The 17,799-nt window shown below is 43.4% G+C and overlaps 2 protein-coding genes across 6 annotated transcripts; both read left to right on the plus strand.

Annotated features, from left to right (window-relative positions):
- Positions 1-375: 375 nt before the first annotated feature.
- Positions 376-13,317, plus strand: LOC118392543 (differentially expressed in FDCP 6-like). 4 transcript variants are annotated; one of them, XM_052460650.1, is made up of 14 exons: positions 376-537; positions 624-811; positions 2,019-2,192; positions 2,861-2,893; positions 3,941-4,129; positions 4,733-4,963; positions 5,101-5,247; positions 10,401-10,509; positions 10,697-10,908; positions 11,004-11,111; positions 11,255-11,421; positions 11,671-11,872; positions 12,135-12,225; positions 12,352-13,317. In XM_052460650.1, exons 2-14 carry the CDS (start codon positions 701-703, stop codon positions 12,549-12,551), a joined length of 1,974 nt encoding a protein of 657 aa, XP_052316610.1. In that variant the 5' UTR covers positions 376-537; positions 624-700; the 3' UTR covers positions 12,552-13,317. The 4 variants fall into 4 exon arrangements, with proteins under 4 accessions (XP_052316610.1, XP_035640486.2, XP_052316612.1 ...); XM_035784593.2 differs by lacking the exon at positions 2,861-2,893 and having other exon boundaries at positions 377-537; positions 2,019-2,159; XM_052460652.1 differs by lacking the exon at positions 624-811 and having other exon boundaries at positions 382-537.
- A 217-nt stretch (positions 13,318-13,534) lies between these two features.
- Positions 13,535-15,900, plus strand: mcat (malonyl CoA:ACP acyltransferase (mitochondrial)). Of its 2 annotated transcripts, none has more exons than XM_052460662.1 (5): positions 13,535-14,231; positions 14,469-14,556; positions 14,654-14,871; positions 15,091-15,153; positions 15,473-15,900. In XM_052460662.1, exons 1-5 carry the CDS (start codon positions 13,740-13,742, stop codon positions 15,743-15,745), a joined length of 1,134 nt encoding a protein of 377 aa, XP_052316622.1. In that variant the 5' UTR covers positions 13,535-13,739; the 3' UTR covers positions 15,746-15,900. The 2 variants fall into 2 exon arrangements, with proteins under 2 accessions (XP_052316622.1, XP_052316621.1); XM_052460661.1 differs by having other exon boundaries at positions 13,546-14,231; positions 15,091-15,228.
- Positions 15,901-17,799: the final 1,899 nt, after the last annotated feature.

A 17,799-nucleotide genomic window follows, 5' to 3' on the forward strand; every position in this document is an offset into this window, starting at 1 on the left:
TACAAAGCTTTGAGCGCTCTCGAAGTCCGGAAGTGAATATCACCAAGCGCGAAATTTCAGTCACTGATTAATAACATTTACCCTTGTATTTCAAGATGGAAAAATATAATAACATGGGGGATGGACCAAACTATTCATTAACATCCCTTAACGCTCAAAGACAGATTCAATGGCTGTAGCATTGCTTGTTCGACTAAATGATTAGCTAATAAATATTTGAGAAATGATGAATTGTAAGCATATGATTTTACCTGATAATAGACTACTGATGATAATATAACTTCAAACAACACTAGCTTGCCAGTGGGAGCGTAGTAGAACGCCTCTCTGAATAACGGGGCGTGGTTTTGTCTTAACTGCGTTGGGAAAAAGACATATCGCTTATGTTTATCAATGACATCAACCAAGAGCTGGGGTTAATTTACCACCACCCACTTGAAAGAGAGGGGTCAATAATTTACAAGGATGCCAGAGTTTTCCAAAGTCTTTCCAAGTTTTAACTTTGAGTGACCTAAAACATAATTATAGGTTTATAAGGTAGGTAGTATTTTACTTTGGTTACATAATTTTTCCTCTCTTCTCCACCCCTTTTCTTAACGTGTCCTGTTCACCTTCTCGTTAAGTGCTTCCACTTCAGTTTGCAATACTGATATCACTGTGCTGTGCACAACTCCGTTCGCTTCGGAATGTAGACGCAAATATGTCTGTCTCCACAATGGAACTACAATCCGAACTGCTCAAGTCCATCTGGTACGCGTTCACATCGCTGGACATGGAGAAATGCGGCAAAGTATCGAAGTCCCAGCTGAAGGTTAGATTTGAAGTGTAATATTTCCAAGTGTTGAGCTTTATAATCAGGAAATGGGTGTTGAATTGCTTCTGTGCCTCTGGCGCCAGCATGTTACTCATAGCCTACAGTTCACATAATAATATACACATAATCGTTTGTTTAGATAACCTTATAAACAAACATTTTGAGGTTTGAAGATCTGATCAAGATAGCCTAAAAAGTACATTGTTAGCCTCTTACAAGTTATTATATTAGCCTATATACATTATTCAGCTTGAATCTAGGGATGTATACTATTTATAAAGTTAACAGTCCACCAGTAAACATAATAATTTGCATGGATCATGCAGGAATACTGCTCAGTATGAGAAACATGCAGATGAAAACATTCTCACTCACAACAATTTGGATACATTGGTGACTTTAACACATGGATACACCCTCATGAGTGTGTATCCATGAAACGCTCTTTCAGTGAGTAATCACAACCGCGGCAGCCTACACACAGAAATGGGAGCATTAAAGTCAGCCGATAATCACCTATGCCCTCGTTTCAAAGTCCAGGACTGGCCCTCTCCCTTTACTGCAGTCAACTTGTACACATGACAACATATCAGAGTTTACTGTACAACAGAAACAGACGGTGGGTGCTGTGTGTTCAGTCATCTTCCCCTTCACTCAGTCTCTGGCCTGTCGAGTTCAAACAAGTTGTGTTCTCCCTTTGGTGAGAATCCCAGGAAATAGCAGGCAGGTGTTCAGACATGCTCACACCGAGGGGGCTGTGTGTGTGTCAGTCAGAGGCCTGCAATGTTGTTTACACTGCTTGCTTTGGTTTTTCTCATGATTTGAGATGATTAGAAGTTGTGAACTCATTCAGTAACCACTTACATACTGTATACAAATATAGGAATCGCAGATGTAATATTGACAGTAACATTATACATTTAAAGGGTCATTTTGGGAGATTCTCAGTTGGCCAAAAGACCATCCTCTCCTCGACTCCTCCGCCCTCTATCCTTGGTGACCCGGAAACCACTAAGTTGTAGAGTGCTCGATGATCACTTAGTTGTGTCAATTAGTTTAAAACAGAGGAGTGTTCTCGCTTTTTAAAAAGGAGAGGAGAGGACAACTGAGGACAGAGGAGTTGAGTGAACCAATTGAGAATCTCCCTTTGACACAGGCATTTTCTTCATTTCTCTCTCTGTGTGTGTGTGTGTGCATGTCGCAGGTTCTCTCCCACAACCTGTACACGGTGTTGAACATCCCTCACGACCCCGTAGCACTGGAGGAGCACTTCCAAGACGATGACGATGGACCGGTGTCAAAACATGGCTACATGCCCTACCTCAACAAATACATACTGGCCAAGGTAAACTACCTCAACAAATACATACTGGCCAAGGTAAACTACCTCAACAAATACATGCTGGCCAAGGTAAACTACCTCAACAAATACATACTGGCCAAGGTAAACTACCTCAACAAATACGTACTGGCCAAGGTAAACTACCTCAACAAATACGTACTGGCCAAGGTAAACTGCCTTAACAAATACGTACTGGCCAAGGTAAACTACCTTAACAAATACATACTGGCCAAGGTAAACTACCTTAACAAATACATACTGGCCAAGGTTAACTACCTCAACAAATACATACTGGCCAAGGTAAGCTACCTCAACAAATACATACTGGCCAAGGTAAGCTACCTCAACAAATACATACTGGCCAAGGTAAGCTACCTCAACAAATACATACTGGCCAAGGTAAGCTACCTCAACAAATACATACTGGCCAAGGTAAACTACCTCAACAAATACATACTGGCCAAGGTAAACTACCTCAACAAATACATACTGGCCAAGGTAAACTACCTCAACAAATACATACTGGCCAAGGTAAACTACCTCAACAAATACATACTGGCCAAGGTAAACTACCTCAACAAATACATACTGGCCAAGGTAAACTACCTCAACAAATACATACTGGCCAAGGTAAACTACCTCAACAAATACATAAACTACCCAAGGTAAACTAACAAATACTCAACAAATACATACTGGCCAAGGTAAACTACCTCAACAAATACATACTGGCCAAGGTAAACTACCTCAACAAATACATACTGGCCAAGGTAAACTACCTCAACAAATACATACTGGCCAAGGTAAACTACCTCAACAAATACATACTGGCCAAGGTAAACTACCTCAACAAATACATACTGGCCAAGGTAAACTACCTCAACAAATACATACTGGCCAAGGTAAACTACCTCAACAAATACATACTGGCCAAGGTAAACTACCTCAACAAATACATACTGGCCAAGGTAAACTACCTCAACAAATACATACTGGCCAAGGTAAACTACCTCAACAAATACATACTGGCCAAGGTAAACTACCTCAACAAATACATACTGGCCAAGGTAAACTACCTCAACAAATACATACTGGCCAAGGTAAACTACCTCAACAAATACATACTGGCCAAGGTAAACTACCTCAACAAATACATACTGGCCAAGGTAAACTACCTCAACAAATACATACTGGCCAAGGTAAACTACCTCAACAAATACATACTGGCCAAGGTAAACTACCTCAACAAATACATACTGGCCAAGGTAAACTACCTCAACAAATACATACTGGCCAAGGTAAACTACCTCAACAAATACATACTGGCCAAGGTAAACTACCTCAACAAATACATACTGGCCAAGGTAAACTACCTCAACAAATACATACTGGCCAAGGTAAACTACCTCAACAAATACATACTGGCCAAGGTAAACTACCTCAACAAATACATACTGGCCAAGGTAAACTACCTCAACAAATACATACTGGCCAAGGTAACCATCCCATCATACTCAATTGAGGATTTTCACATTGAGATGAGTGAATTCCAGTCCATTCAGGAGATGAATTGCACTTGATCTTGATTTTAGTTCACCCAAAATTACATATTGGTTTCCTTAACCTGTGAGCAAAACCAAAGCATGCATTGCTGTCTTACCTTGTCCATAGACTGCTTACAGGGTATTGAAACCAATATGGCATTTGGGTGAACTATCCGTTTAACATCTAAAACTCTTTACCAGTACTAATGAACAAATTAACCCCTGGTGTGCTGCACCCAGGTCAAAGAGGGTGCATACGACAAGGAGACGTTTGACGACCTGTGCTGGATGATGACCATGAAGAAAAACTACAGACTTACCAGTGGCCAGGGGGGGCTGCTGTGCTCCCTGAGAGACTGCTTCAAACTTTTCTGTCTCTTCAACCTGCTGTCGGAGGACCACTACCCACTCATCATGATTCCACAGGAGGTGAGGGGGGGTGGGGGCAGGGAGAGACTGACCTCCATTGGCACATTTAAATATAAAGCCAGATAGTATCTTTCAGAGAGAAAAGAGATGTACAGGTAGGGAGGAAATAGTTCATCTGAAAAAGAGGGAGAGAGCGGTGGGAAAGGAGGAGAGCTGAAGAGGGAGGGAGAATAGAGGGTTACTAGACACACATACAGTACTGTATATAAACAGTTGGAAAATAGTTGTAGTTATGCAGTCCAGTGGTCATTTTGACTACATAGTGTGCTTTGATGCTTGCAGTATACAAACGGTATGTTTATCGATTAGCCCCTTGCTCAGTGGAGGCCGATGCACCATCCTCCGGTGCATTGCTAAAATATCTCTACTCTAGGTCTTTACTTCCTGTTCTCCCCCTAAAGCAGGAGGTCAGAGTAGAATAAACCAATATGAGGGAGGTTTGGTTTCCTGTTGATAACATCTGCATGCTTTATGAAGATGTGTTGCAACTTGCTGACCACAGCATTATCCCTTTACTAGATCACTTTCTGAGTATGGGTCTCAGCAAATTCACCCATAGAAGGATAAAGATATTTTCTGACTTGTACACACACACACACACAGGTGGAGTACCTAATGAAGAAAATTTCCACTGCGATGAACCAGGAGTGGGACGGCAAGCCCCTGGAGGACCTGCTATCCCAAAATGCCTCTGTCCAGGAGGAGGGCATGTCGGTGTGGGTGTTCCTGGATCACATGGGTGCTGGGAGGCTGCTGAGGGTCAGCAATGCGGGTGCCTTCAGTCTGGCTCTGGACCAGGTCTTCTTTGAGATGTACCACAACGTCCTCAAGAGGGTGAGTTGGTGGGGCTGTGTGTGTGGGCTGTTTTTATGTGTGTGTAGATGTGTTTGCGCTGAATGAAATTCGCATTACAGGGACAATGATCGATCCCTCTCTCTCTCTCTCTGTCTGTCTCTCTCTCTCTCTCGCAGGGTTACATGTGGAAAAAGGGACATGTGCGCAGGAACTGGATGGAGCGTTGGTTTGTACTCAGGCCATCCTTCATGGCCTACTACGCCAGCGAGGACCTGAAAGACAAGAAGGGAGAGATTCCATTGGACCAGTATTGTGTTGTGGAGGTAATCTTGTTATTCTGGTTTATCTTTCAATCCACAAAACCGGTAGAAAAAATCTTGGCTAGGGTAATTCAATTTGTTTGTTAATGGCTGAGTGAATTGCTACTGTGTACCTGAGACTGAGAAGTACACTATATATACAAAAGTATGTGGACATAAAAGTAAATTGAGCACACAGCCATGCAATTTCCATAGACAAACATATTGGCAGTGGAATGGCCTTACTGAAGTGCTCAGTGACATTCAACTTGGCACAAGTCAGTTTGTCATATTTTTGCCCTGCTAGAGCTGCCCCGGTCAACTGTAAGTGCTGTTATTGTGAAGTGGAAACGTCTAGGAGCAACAACGGCCCAGCCAGAAAAAGTTCACAGAACGGGACCGCCAGCTGCAAAATATCCTCTGTCCTCAGTTGCAACACTCACTACCGAGTTCTAAACTGCCTCTGGAAGCAATGTCAGCACAAGAACTGTTTGTCTGGTAGCTTCATGAAATGGGTTTCCATGCCCGGGCAGCCGCACACAAGCCTAAGATCACCTTGCTCAATGTCAAGCATCTGCTGGAGTGGTGTAAAGCTCGCTGCAATTGGACTATGGAGCGGTGGAAACGTGTTCTCTGGAGTGATTAATTATACTTCACCATCTGGCAGTCCGACAGACATATGGGTTTGGCAGATGCTAGGAGAGCGCTACCTACCCAAATGCATAGTGCCCACTGTAAAGTTTGGTGGAGGAGGAATAATGGTCTGGGGCTGTTTTTCACGGTTTGTCCAAGGCCCTTTAGTTCCAGTGAAGGGAAATCTTAACGCTACAGTATACAATGACATTCTAGACGATTCTGTGCTTCAAAATTTGTGGCAAGAGTTTGGGGAAGGCCCTTTTCATGTTTCAGCATGACAATGCCGCCGTGCACAAAGCCAGGTCCATACAGAAATGGTTTGTCAAAATCAATGTGGAAGAACTTAACTGGCCTATACAGAGCCCTGATTACCCCTTTGTGATTAATTGGGATGCAGACTCCGAGCCAGACCTAATCGCCCAACATCAGTGCCCACCTGACAAATGCTCTTGTGGCTGAATGGAAGCAAGTCCCTGCAGCAATGTTCCAACATCTAGTGGAAAGCCTTCCCAAAAGAGTGGAGGCTGTTATAGTAGCAAATGGGGGACCAACTCCATGTTAATGCCCATGATTTTGGAATGAGATGTTCGACGAGCAGATGTCCACATACTTCTGGTCATGTTTTGTATTTTTTTAAATGGAACTTTTTATTTCTACAGGGTGGGTCACCATTGAGACCAGGGTCTAATTTGAAAGGAATCCCTGTGAACATTAACATAAAATAAATATCAATACAAGAAATAAAACAGGATTAATCAAAACAAACACAACTCTCACATCACCTCCCTTAAACTCCATCTAAGCTGTCCAGTGGAGAGCAGTGAGTGTAATTTCAAGGTGACCTGAAGGCTATTCCATGAGCTGGACCTCCAGAAGCAGTCGGTCCAGAGAGCGGGTCTGAAAATGGCTGGATCTTCAGTTAATATGTGAGCTGATGTAGTTGGGGGAGTCCCTGAAGAACCGCTTTATGTACAAAAAGTAGCAGTGCTGACCCTTCTGGTAGTTAGAGACTCCCAGCCAATGGAACTATACAAAATGTAGCGATGTGTACGGAACATTGTCCCCGGTGATAAAACAAAGTGCTGAATGCTAGTTTGAATCTAACGTTTTTAAAAGCAGAGGCTGCCACATGCATGTAGATTACATCACCATAATCAGGTACTGGGAGAAGTGTTGCTTGAACAATCTTCCTTCTACTTTCCAAAGTGAGGCTGGTTTCTTTTATATAAAAAGCAATCCTATCTTAATTCTCAACTTTCGTGTCAGTTTGTCAATGTGTGTTTTTTTTTTAAAGACAGCTTATCAATCCAAACACCCAAGTACTTATAACGGAGGTCTTGTTCAATTTGGGCTCCCTTCAATCAAATCAGTTTATTTGTCACGTGCGCCGAATTCAACAGGTGTAGACCTTACAGTGAAATGCTTGCTTACAAGCTCTAGCCAATAGTGCAAAAAAGGTATTAGGTGAACAATGGGTAGGTAAAGAAATAAAACAACAGTAAAAAGACAGGCTACATACAGACACTGGTTAGTCAGGCTTGAGGTAGTATGTACATGTAGTTATGGTTAAAGTGACTGCATATATGATAAACAGAGAGTAGCAGCAGTGTAAAAACGGGTTGGGGGGGTGGCTCACAATGCAATTACCTATTCAGGAGTCTTATGGCTTCGATTAAAAACTGTTGAAGCCTTTTTGTCCTAGACTTGGCACTCAGGTACCGCTTGCCATGTGGTAATAGAGAGAACAGTCTACGACTGGGGTGGCTGGGGTCTTTGACAATTTTTAGTTTCCTGATGGGGAATAGGCTTTGTCGTGCCCTCTTCACGACTGTCTTGGTGTGTTTGGACCATTCTAGTTTGTTGTTGATGTGGACACCCAAGGAACTTGAAGCTCTCAACCTGCTCCACTACAGCCCCGTCGATGAGAATGGGGGTGTGCTCGGTCCTCTTTTTCCTGTAGTCAATGTGCAAATATGTAGGTCCTCAAAGTTAATATTACGAGACCTGGAGACCAACATAACCAATTTTTTTTTTTATTAGCATTTAGCACTAGTTTTAAGATCAGTAAGCAATTTTTGAATGGAGTCAAAACCATGCTAAAGGTTATGAATGGCCTGCTGTTAAGATGGGGACAGGAGTAAATAACTATCATCCGCATAGAGATGAATGTTACAGGTTTTAACGGATAGACCAATATTATTTATAGAGATAGTGAAGAGAACAGGGCCAAAAATCGACCCCTGCGGCAAACCTTTCATAATATTGAGGAAGCTAGATTTGATAACGTCAGTACAAGTTGTGTCCTCACCATTTAGATGGTTATTGAACCAACTGCAAGATGCCTGATCTAGCATATTTCACACAACCTTTGTACAAGTAAGAAATGGTCAGCAAATACTTTTGACGGGTCAATAAATAAGGCAGCACAATGATTCTTATGGTGTAAACAATATAGCACATCATCTAGACAAGTGTAGTTGCTGAAACAGCACTATGTCTGTTAATCTGTCTGCATATTTCAAGACATGGCATATGGGGGTGTAGTTAGATACCCAAAGGGCTGGATGATTCTCTTGTTATCGCTCATCCTTGAAAAAAGGTATACCATACTGAACAAAAATATCCACCTGACCGGTGTGGCATATCAAGAAGCTGATTAAACAGTATGATTATTACACAGGTGTACCTTGTGCTGAGGACAATAAAAGGCCACTCTAAAATGTGCAGTTTTGTCACACCGCACAATGCCACAGATGTCTCAAGTTAAGGGAGCATGCAATTGGCATGCTGACTGCAGGAATGTCCACTAGAGCTGTTGCTAGATAATGTAATGCTTATTTCTCTACCATAAGCTGCCTCCAACGTTTTAGAGAATTTGGCAATACGTCCAACCGGCCTCAGAACCGCAGACTACATGTAACCACGCCAGCCCAGGACCTCCACATCCAGGGACCTTGACCTGCGGAATCGTCTGAGACCAGCCACCCAGACACTTGATGAAACTGTAGGATTGCACAACTGAAGAATTTCTGCACAAACTATCAGAAACGGTCTCTGGGATGCTCATCTGTGTGCTCGTCATCCTTACCAGGGTCTTGACCTGACTGTAGTTCAGCGTTCTAGGCACTGAAGTTGGTTACAAGGCCAGCATCCCGGAGTCTCCTCTTCACTGTTGATGTTGAGACTGGTGTTTTGCGGGTACTGTTTATTGAAGCTGCCAGTTGCAGACTTGTGAGGCATCTGTTTCTCAAACTAGACACACTACTGTACTTGTCTCCTTGCTCAGTTGTGCACCGGGCCTCCCACTCTTTCTATTCTGATTAGGACTATAAATTCTAACTAGCATAAATTGGGCATTATCACCAAGGGCCACATGTAGGACTAGACATTCAAATTGCTTAGGGACAGCGGTAGTGCGAGATACAGAAACATTTAAGTTGTCCTTTGTAAATATGGTGACATCTCCACCTCTGTCAGATCCAAAACATTATAACCAGCTAGAGATGCATCAGTATCCGGCACAGTCTTATTTAGCCAAGTGTCCCTCAACCCCTCCCATCTATCTCTGAACACCATCCAGTTTTGATTTCTATTTGCCATATATTTTTCAACTGTGCTATGTTTCACAAAAGTTCTGAACCTTTCTATTCTCATAGTTTCTACAGATCGTAAATTAGACTTTTTTTGCTAAAATTATTATATTAATTGATTGTCTATGACTTTTCAAATCACCCAGCAGTGCTATTTGCAGAGTTAGCTCCAAGTAAATGTTGCAATTCTTCAGTCATTCCTGAACCGGTGACCAAAAACAAGCCACATATGGACAGTACCAAAACAAATTATCTAATGATTGCGCTGGGATGGTTTTATCTCCTATATATGTGTGTGTACATGTTATTTATTTATATATATAATTGGTTGCAAGAATTTTGTATAATTTAAATGGAACAATTTTACGTTTTGAATCCGGCGTTGTTCTGTGTATCAGTTCATAAACCATGTGCCATGGAGTTGGTGTATTAAATCTCTTCCCATCTACAGTGGGGCAAAAAAGTATTTAGTCAGTCACCAATTGTGCAAGTTCTCCCACTTAAAAAGATGAGAGGCCTGTAATTTTCATCATAGGTACACTTCAACTATGACAGACAAAATGAGAAGAAGAAAAAATCCAGAAAATCACATTATAGGATTTTTAATGAATTTACTTGCAAATTATGGTGGAATCAGTCCAACACCACAGCTGCAGGATTTCAAATCAGACTCTAATATCAGCACATATGCTCAGTTGGTAACCCCTGATTTGAAAATACCATAGAGTTAGCTTGACTTGGTATAGATACAAGCTTGTCTAGAAATGTACCATCGGGCCTATATTTTGAACTAGGATGTGGATTACAACAAGAGTCAATGAGGGTTACCTATTGCGAGCCTGATGCAAATACTGATCATTTATGGTTGGGATTAGCTGAGCGGAACTTGGGGTCTTGATAAGTCAATGACACCCTGGTAGTCAACCACCAGATATCCTCTCTTTGTCTTAGGCTATTCCAGACAGGGATGGGAAGCGTTGTCTCTTTTGTGTGAAGACCACCAGCAAGACCTATGAGATGAGTGCCGCTGACCAGAGACAGAAGGTGGAATGGACCCAAGGTGAGGGGATGTGAACAAGTGTAACGCCCTGCCTGAGACACAAGCCTAATTGTCGTCCTCGGACCAAGAGGATATCCTGTTAACATAATGGTTAAAACATTTGGGAGAACCCTAGGTTGAAAAGCACTAGGGAAGGAACATCACTTTTTTTTATTCTCCTGTGTGTGTCTGTCCTCTCTCTCCCCAGCCTTGCAGACTGCCGTCCGTCTCCAGGGTGAGCGCAAGTCCTCCCTCCACCAGGAACTAAAGCTGAAGAGGCAGGTCCAGCGCGAGCAGAGTCAACGGGAGCGCAGCCTGAGCGCCAGCAGCAGCCGCGGCAACCAATCAGAAGAGCTTACCATTCAAGACCTGGAGAAGGAAAAGGAACGGCAAGGACGTGAGATAGAGAGTATTATTCAGGTGAGCAGGAGGGAAAGAGAGTGAGACATTAAAGAGGAGAGATAGGAAAGCGGGGGTAATGCATACAGTACCTAACATGTATTTGTGTCCCACAGCACCAGCGAGAGGTGGAGGCACGGCGCAGGGAGGAGGAGGAGAAAGAGAGGGAGCAACAGAAGGAGGTCCAGAGAGAGTTGGAGAGACAGCTAGAGGAGGCAGAGAAGGTGAGATCATGTACTGAAGAATGAGGTTAATTAGTGCACCTGTGTAGGTTCCCCAGATAAATGATTAGTGTGTGTGAGAGAGAATGCAGCCGGTGTACATGTATACGTATGTGCCTGATTGCCTGCCTGCGTGTGTTCCCCAGTTGCGGGAGAGCATGCAGGCTGAGATGGCAGAGAAGGAAAAGGAGGCCGAGCAGCAGAGGAAGCGGATCCAGGAGCTGGAGCTGACCCAGCAGAAACTGGAGGCTGCTCTCAACACAGAGATACAGGCCCACATGGAGGAGGAGAGAGTCAGGCTGGAGCTAGAAGGGTAACACGCCTACACAAACTTATCTCAACACGGAGATACAGGCCCACATGGAGGAGAGAGTCAGGCACACACACACCATTTTACACACACACACATGGACACACACGCATGGCTGCAAGACTAAAGACACAGATCAGATCACCAAACGTCCCTGTCTATTGCAGTAGAATTGTCTTCTGTGTCCTTATCTATCCTTGTCTCCCTTTCTACTGTCTCTCTACCGTTGTCCTCCTTCCTCTCCTTTACCAGGGTACTGCAGGCAGAGGAGGAGAAGAGCAGGCAGTGTCTGCTCCTCCAGGAGCAGCAGGAGGCATCCCGCCACTTCAGCCCCAGGGAGGAGGCCCCAAACAGAGCTAAGGAAGAGCGGCCGGCCCCCTCTGCCCTTCACTACGCCTCCCAGGAGCTCCAGAGCCTCCGAGAGACCCGAGAGAGGAGTCACCAACACCTAGAGGTGAGGGAGAGGAGATGAGAGGTAGAGGAGAAGAGGTTTGTTCAGGATCTTTTTAGGTGGGAATCTTGCTCCTGTGGACTTTAGGTAGACATCATTTCCACAGTGAAAAAGCTTTATATAATTATTTGCAGGTGGAATTGTTGCATAGGGCACCTATAAGTCAATAATAACAGCTTGTAAATGATATGGTAAAACAAAGTGCAACTGACATCAGATTTAACTGTGTTCTCATGTCCTTGTTTCCTTCTCTCTGGGTCTGTAGGAAGTTCAGGAGAAGCTTCGTAAAGCCAGCAACCATGTCCGACACTGGAACGTTCAGCTCAACCGCCTAATGAAACCCATCGCACCTGGGGGTAATGCTCTGCCATGTCTCTCTCTCTCTGTTGTAATAAATCAAGAAAATACTACAATAAGAAATCAGATTTGATGGACCGTCAATAAAATATACTAAATATGGTATGCCATATCTTTTGCTACAGACAAGTTATCATCGTTGCCAGTGAAAATCACCTGCTCGAAACAGGAGGGGGCGTTGGCCAGCAGTGAGTTTATCGCTAAACTCCAACCAAGAGCCAATCAAGAAACTCAGCAAATACTTGAGAGCCAATCGGCTACAGAAGAGAAAGGACTACAGGAACAGGTGGAGGCTTTCACCCTGTCAGAGCCTGGGGGATCGTGATGTGTCATGGGTAAATTGTGACTTAAATTGCATCAATCAATGGTTGCGTGCCACTTTGTCGACTGTGCAGTCGGGCATCAGATTTCTACATCAATTGAGGTGCTTAGCTGATGTGTTAAATACCAATCCAGGCTTTGAAGATCTGGAATGTAGTCGGGGAGGAACCTGACCTTTACCAATGGTAGTGCTGACTAGGAGATGAGTAGGATCTGTAAAAAAAAATACATTTAAGGGAATTTGTCTTCCTTTATAAAGTGCTTTGATCGAGGAGATACTACCTGTGCAATAAGAATGCATTTTTTTTGTTTCTTCCTTCACAAAAAATCTGCCGTTCTGTACGAACATGTCCCATGAGGACTATGATTCTTGGCAGGTGGACCCAGTAGCCTATACACTACTTCAAGAACTGAGAAACACCTCATTAACCAACTGACTGTTCAGATTTCCATCTTGATAGGGGACAACAGTCATTGTAAATGATACAATACAGAGGAGAAACGACAGGTTTGAATCTGTACAAAAGAAGTGTGCGTACTAGTATGTAGTGTGTGAACAACGTGATTGCTCTCTTCTCTATTTGATACAAGGCAGTCGAACAAACCCATGTATGCCATTTTTTTGTCAGGAAAGGAAAAGTGTCATTGAAATGCAATCTATTTGAAGTAACGTCTTAAATCTGTGGCTCACATATGCCTAATATATTGACATATATTTCAAATGCATATGTAATGTGTACTAGTATTTCAAATAAATATATCCAAATACATGTCTTAATAATGTCCATATTTCACATGTAGTATTATACAGTATATCGAGGTTGATGTTTTTTCGAAGTTGAACTTGAACAGAAGTTGAACATGTTTGTTTGTGTAGGTAAGTAGGCCTACCAAGCAATGAACAAATATTCAAACAATCACGTGTAATATTTCTAACTAAAGATCGCTATTTGAATGTGAGTATTTTTGGTGTGTTGTGATGTATTTGTGTGATATCTTGAGAATCTGCAACGCGCCCAAACACTGACCGTCGTTCTACGTCATTTGAAAGCGACTTTTCTCTCCGAAACAATATGGCTGCGCCCTGCGTCGATTGATAGTTTCATGGAGTGTATAATATGAGTACCGTAAACTTATAACTTACGAACCGCTTCAGTGGACACCAAATTTAGGGATTGCATGTGGCAATATTATGCACATTAAGGTTGTCGTCCTGCGAAAAGGTGTATCAGTCAACATGAGAGGCGCTACTCTCCTCAATATGAGGACATCTTCAATAACGGAGCTTAGGTCATTTCCCTTCTTGTGCAGGAAAGTGTCAAACAACCCCCATCAGCATGGCTCACAGAACGGGACACAAACATTACCTGAGACCAAAGACCAACTCATTGAGAATGAGCCCACGGAGGAAGAGCAACGGAGACCCAGAAGGAAACCGAGCGAGAGTTCTGTGCTGCTCTTCCCCGGGCAGGGGAGTCAGTTCGTGGGTATGGGTCGCGGGCTTCTGAAATACAGAAACGTCAAGGACATGTTTGCCGTCGCGCAGAAGATACTGGGCTACGACTTGCTGTCTATGTGCCTAGATGGACCAGAGGAGGAATTGATGAAGACAGTCCACTGTCAGCCCGCCGTGTTTGTCACATCACTGGCGGCTGTGGAGAGGCTGAACCACGAAAACCCAGCGGTAAGCCACATAGTAGTTGCCATGTCTGTAGCCGCTTATGCACCGATGCTGTGTGAGTTGCATCTTATTTAAATAGTTACAAGTGTGCATTTAATGGCAAAGCATACATTAAATATGTTTAACTATACAGCCTAAGACACCCTGATGTTTTATACTAATTATATTATTTTATTTCTCCACAAACAAAACTCATCGCACATCTTGTCATCCATCATATGCGACCTCATCCATCTCAAGGCCATTGAGAATTGTGTGGCTGCTGCAGGATTTAGTGTGGGAGAGTTTGCAGCCCTGGTGTTTTCTGGTGCCATGGATTTCACAGAAGGTGAGCCTCAACAGTCTATCCAATGCTGTGCTATACTTAATTATGAACGGACGGTAAACAATTCTAAGTCGCCATAGTTTTCTCTTTCATCCTACAGCCCTGTATGCGGTGAAGGTGCGAGCAGAGGCCATGCAGAAAGCGTCAGAGCTGATCCCTAGCGGCATGCTGTCGGTAATGGGACGGCCCCAGGCTAAGTACAAATATGCCTGTTTGCAAGCCAGGGAGCACTGCCTTAGCCTGGGCATCAAGGAGCCCGTCTGCAGCGTGGCCAACTACCTTTTCCCCGACGGGAGAGTCATCGCTGGCCACAAAGAGGTAGTGGATGGATGGGGAGTCATTATTCTTTGAAGTTGGGTCACTCTCTTGGGCCATAACATCCTGGATTTACGTACCTCACATTTATTTGAGATCAGAGTCAAGCAGGCAATAGGCCTACTTCTCAGATATACCTAAATGGGTATACCTAAATGGGGAAGGGGCTAGGGGTGGAATTGGGAATGAGTCAGACACTTTCTCCTGTCCTCCCTCCCTCAGGCACTGGACTTCCTACAACAGAACTCGAGGAAACTTCACTTCCTGCGTGCGCGGCCGCTCCCGGTAAGTGGGGCCTTCCACACAGCACTGATGGAGTCTGCCACCGAGCCCCTGAGAGATGTCCTCAGACAGGTGGAGGTACCGAACTTCAATCAGTCAATAATATATTTTCAATTTCCAGTTGGTCAATGTACTGTGCAGCCAGGATGTAAGAAAACACAGCATACGTGAAGTATAGAATTTCTCCAGTCCTGTTGTTTGAAGTATGGTGGAGTTTTGATTCCTAACATGGGCCACAGACAGATTGTCAATTGTATAAGTTTGTTTAAAAACATTTACAGTTTCCTTTACCAAACCAGTCTCTCTGCCCATCCCAACTTAGGTACGTCGGCCCGAGATCAACGTGTACTCCAACGTGGACGCCAAGCGCTACATGCATGAGGGCCACGTGCGCAGGCAGCTGGCCAAGCAGCTGGTGTCACCAGTGAAATGGGAGCAGACCCTCCACGAGGTGTTCGAGAGGACCCAGGGTCAGAGCTTCCCCCACACCTACGAGGTGGGCCCCGGGAAGCAGCTGGGGGCCACACTGCAGAAGTGCAACATGAAGGCCTACAAGAGCTACACACACGTGGACGTCACCACCCACGATGACTGAGAGGATTATGGTCTGAGGAGTAAGACCGGACTCATGGATTTGTGGAGAGACTCGTATCAATACAGTACAGTCTACATACTGTACAGTATACACCCATTGGCAATCACCCATGTCGTGTCTTTGGCATCATTAAAGTGAAGACTAATTTTATCAAATCAATTCTCTGTAATTATTATCATGTAAATGTAATTAACTAGGAAGTCGGGGCACCAAAGAAAATCTACAGATTAAAGTTATAATTTTCCTAATAACTTTTCAGATATTTTAATATCTGATCAATTAGTTTTCTAATGAATTAATCATTCTTTAATGGTTAGTCTCATTCCGAACGTCGTAAATCGTTGGTTATCTGCACAAACCCAGCCTTTACTATGAATCATCCATACATCAATTGTCTTAATCATTTATTTACGAACTAAATAATCACAGAAATGCATAAAACGGTTGATATGGTTATAAGGAAATGATAGGGGATGTGCCCTAGTGGGCTAAACCGGTATGACGGCTTGGTAGACAAATGAGGAAGTGGGTGTGGCTGAGAAGGCTGGGAAAGACAGACACTACACAGTTGATAATTATAATAATTGAAATGATAATCCTTTGCACACGAACGCTCACTCAACACTCTATTGCAATCAATATATATATATTTACGGTCAGTGTGTCGTCATGATCTCTGTCGGAATCGTCCGTCTCAAACCTTAGCCCTCTAAGGTAATCGAGGTACGCTTGGTCTGAAGTGGGCTTCTCTAGGTGGGGTTTTTATTCGGAACAGCAGAAAAGGCTGTCCCATGACGCCAGATCACCGTCTGTGCTCATGGGGCGGGCCAATGACTTAACTTTAAAGGGAATTGGATTCTCTTTCATTAAACATTTTAAAATCACATTACATAGTTTCATCTTTACTCATTCATTTTATACAATAATTAGATGCAAATCATAACAGAGACTCTCGTATAAACAGAGTTATGGTAATGTGGCTGTATTGTCTCTCAATGAGATCACAAACTAACAAAATGGACCGGTCGTAGCTGGATTCTCCACCGACCGGTTACACATTCTCCAAAACATGGATTAGTTTAGTTATCAAGTTATGTGAGGTAGAAGAAGTTCTACTGTGAACCTTTCTCTCTATACTGCATGAGGGAGAGAGGCTCCTCCAGGAATATACGATCTGAGATAACAGCGTGGGTGTGGGGGGAAGAGAGAGAGTTGGTGCTTGCTATATCCGAAGAGGGCCACGTCATGACACCAAAAATGAGTAAATCAGTACTAAAGACAGATACACATACATTACCTACAGTATAATTCCTTCAATGTGACAGAAATTACTTTGTCCATATGAACTCATTCAAGTGACCTTGCACCAATAAATAAATATCTGGTATTTATGAGAGTCAAGTCAGTTTGGTTTCCTCAAGTCATTAAAACATTTTTTTACAGCTTCCATTTAATGGTGTGATAAGCTACATAAGATAGTTGTGGCAATTAAATGTCTAACCAGTAACAGGCCCAATCTTCATAGAAAATACTGCAGACCAGCAACAGTCTTTAAAACAAGCATAAGACTATAAAAACCGTGATCCAGCACAATCAATCAATAACACACACTGCATTTATTTTTTCTTAAATTAAAATCTATAGTAAAAATTGTTTAAAAATCTCACTCAATTAGGAAATTGTCCAACATAGAACATTGTAGCTAGAAGTCCAGCTCAAGGCCCCCTCAGTGCAACGGTTAGCCTTTCTACTCCTTCCACAATGCAGTGCAAATGGTTGCCGTGGCCACCAGTGCCACAGTGGCAAGCGTCGTTTTGGCCCAACCAGGGTAGTTAAGAGGTTCAATACTGGAAACCTGTGTAGGGGCAAGGGACAACACACGAGTAGTAGTAAGAGACTTATCCCCAATCCCAAATCTACCCTTAGCCCCTACCCCCAATGCACATGAGGAAAAGTATATATTGTAGGTATAGGAAGTGTGCGAGTGGCTCTTACCCAGGCTACCCAAGCCTCTGCTCTCTGTGTAGCCTGCCTGTGGACAGAGGAGGCCAACC

Source organism: Oncorhynchus keta, chromosome 13 (assembly GCF_023373465.1).
Source record: "Oncorhynchus keta strain PuntledgeMale-10-30-2019 chromosome 13, Oket_V2, whole genome shotgun sequence".
Classification (NCBI taxonomy): Eukaryota; Metazoa; Chordata; class Actinopteri; order Salmoniformes; family Salmonidae; genus Oncorhynchus; species Oncorhynchus keta.

What these genes read in the sequence shown, in the direction of transcription:
- LOC118392543 (XM_052460650.1), top strand. Translation starts at nt 701, where the DNA reads ATGTCTGTCTCCACAATGGAACTACAATCCGAACTGCTCAAGTCCATC. An exon ending in ACAAATACATACTGGCCAAG is followed by an intron (nt 2,193 to 2,860) that starts GTAAACTACCTC and finishes ATACTGGCCAAG; the next exon opens with GTAAACTACCTCAACAAATA. An exon ending in TCATCATGATTCCACAGGAG is followed by an intron (nt 4,130 to 4,732) that starts GTGAGGGGGGGT and finishes ACACACACACAG; the next exon opens with GTGGAGTACCTAATGAAGAA.
- mcat (XM_052460661.1), top strand. Translation starts at nt 13,740, where the DNA reads ATGCACATTAAGGTTGTCGTCCTGCGAAAAGGTGTATCAGTCAACATG. An exon ending in TGAACCACGAAAACCCAGCG is followed by an intron (nt 14,232 to 14,468) that starts GTAAGCCACATA and finishes ATCCATCTCAAG; the next exon opens with GCCATTGAGAATTGTGTGGC. An exon ending in TCATCGCTGGCCACAAAGAG is followed by an intron (nt 14,872 to 15,090) that starts GTAGTGGATGGA and finishes TCCCTCCCTCAG; the next exon opens with GCACTGGACTTCCTACAACA.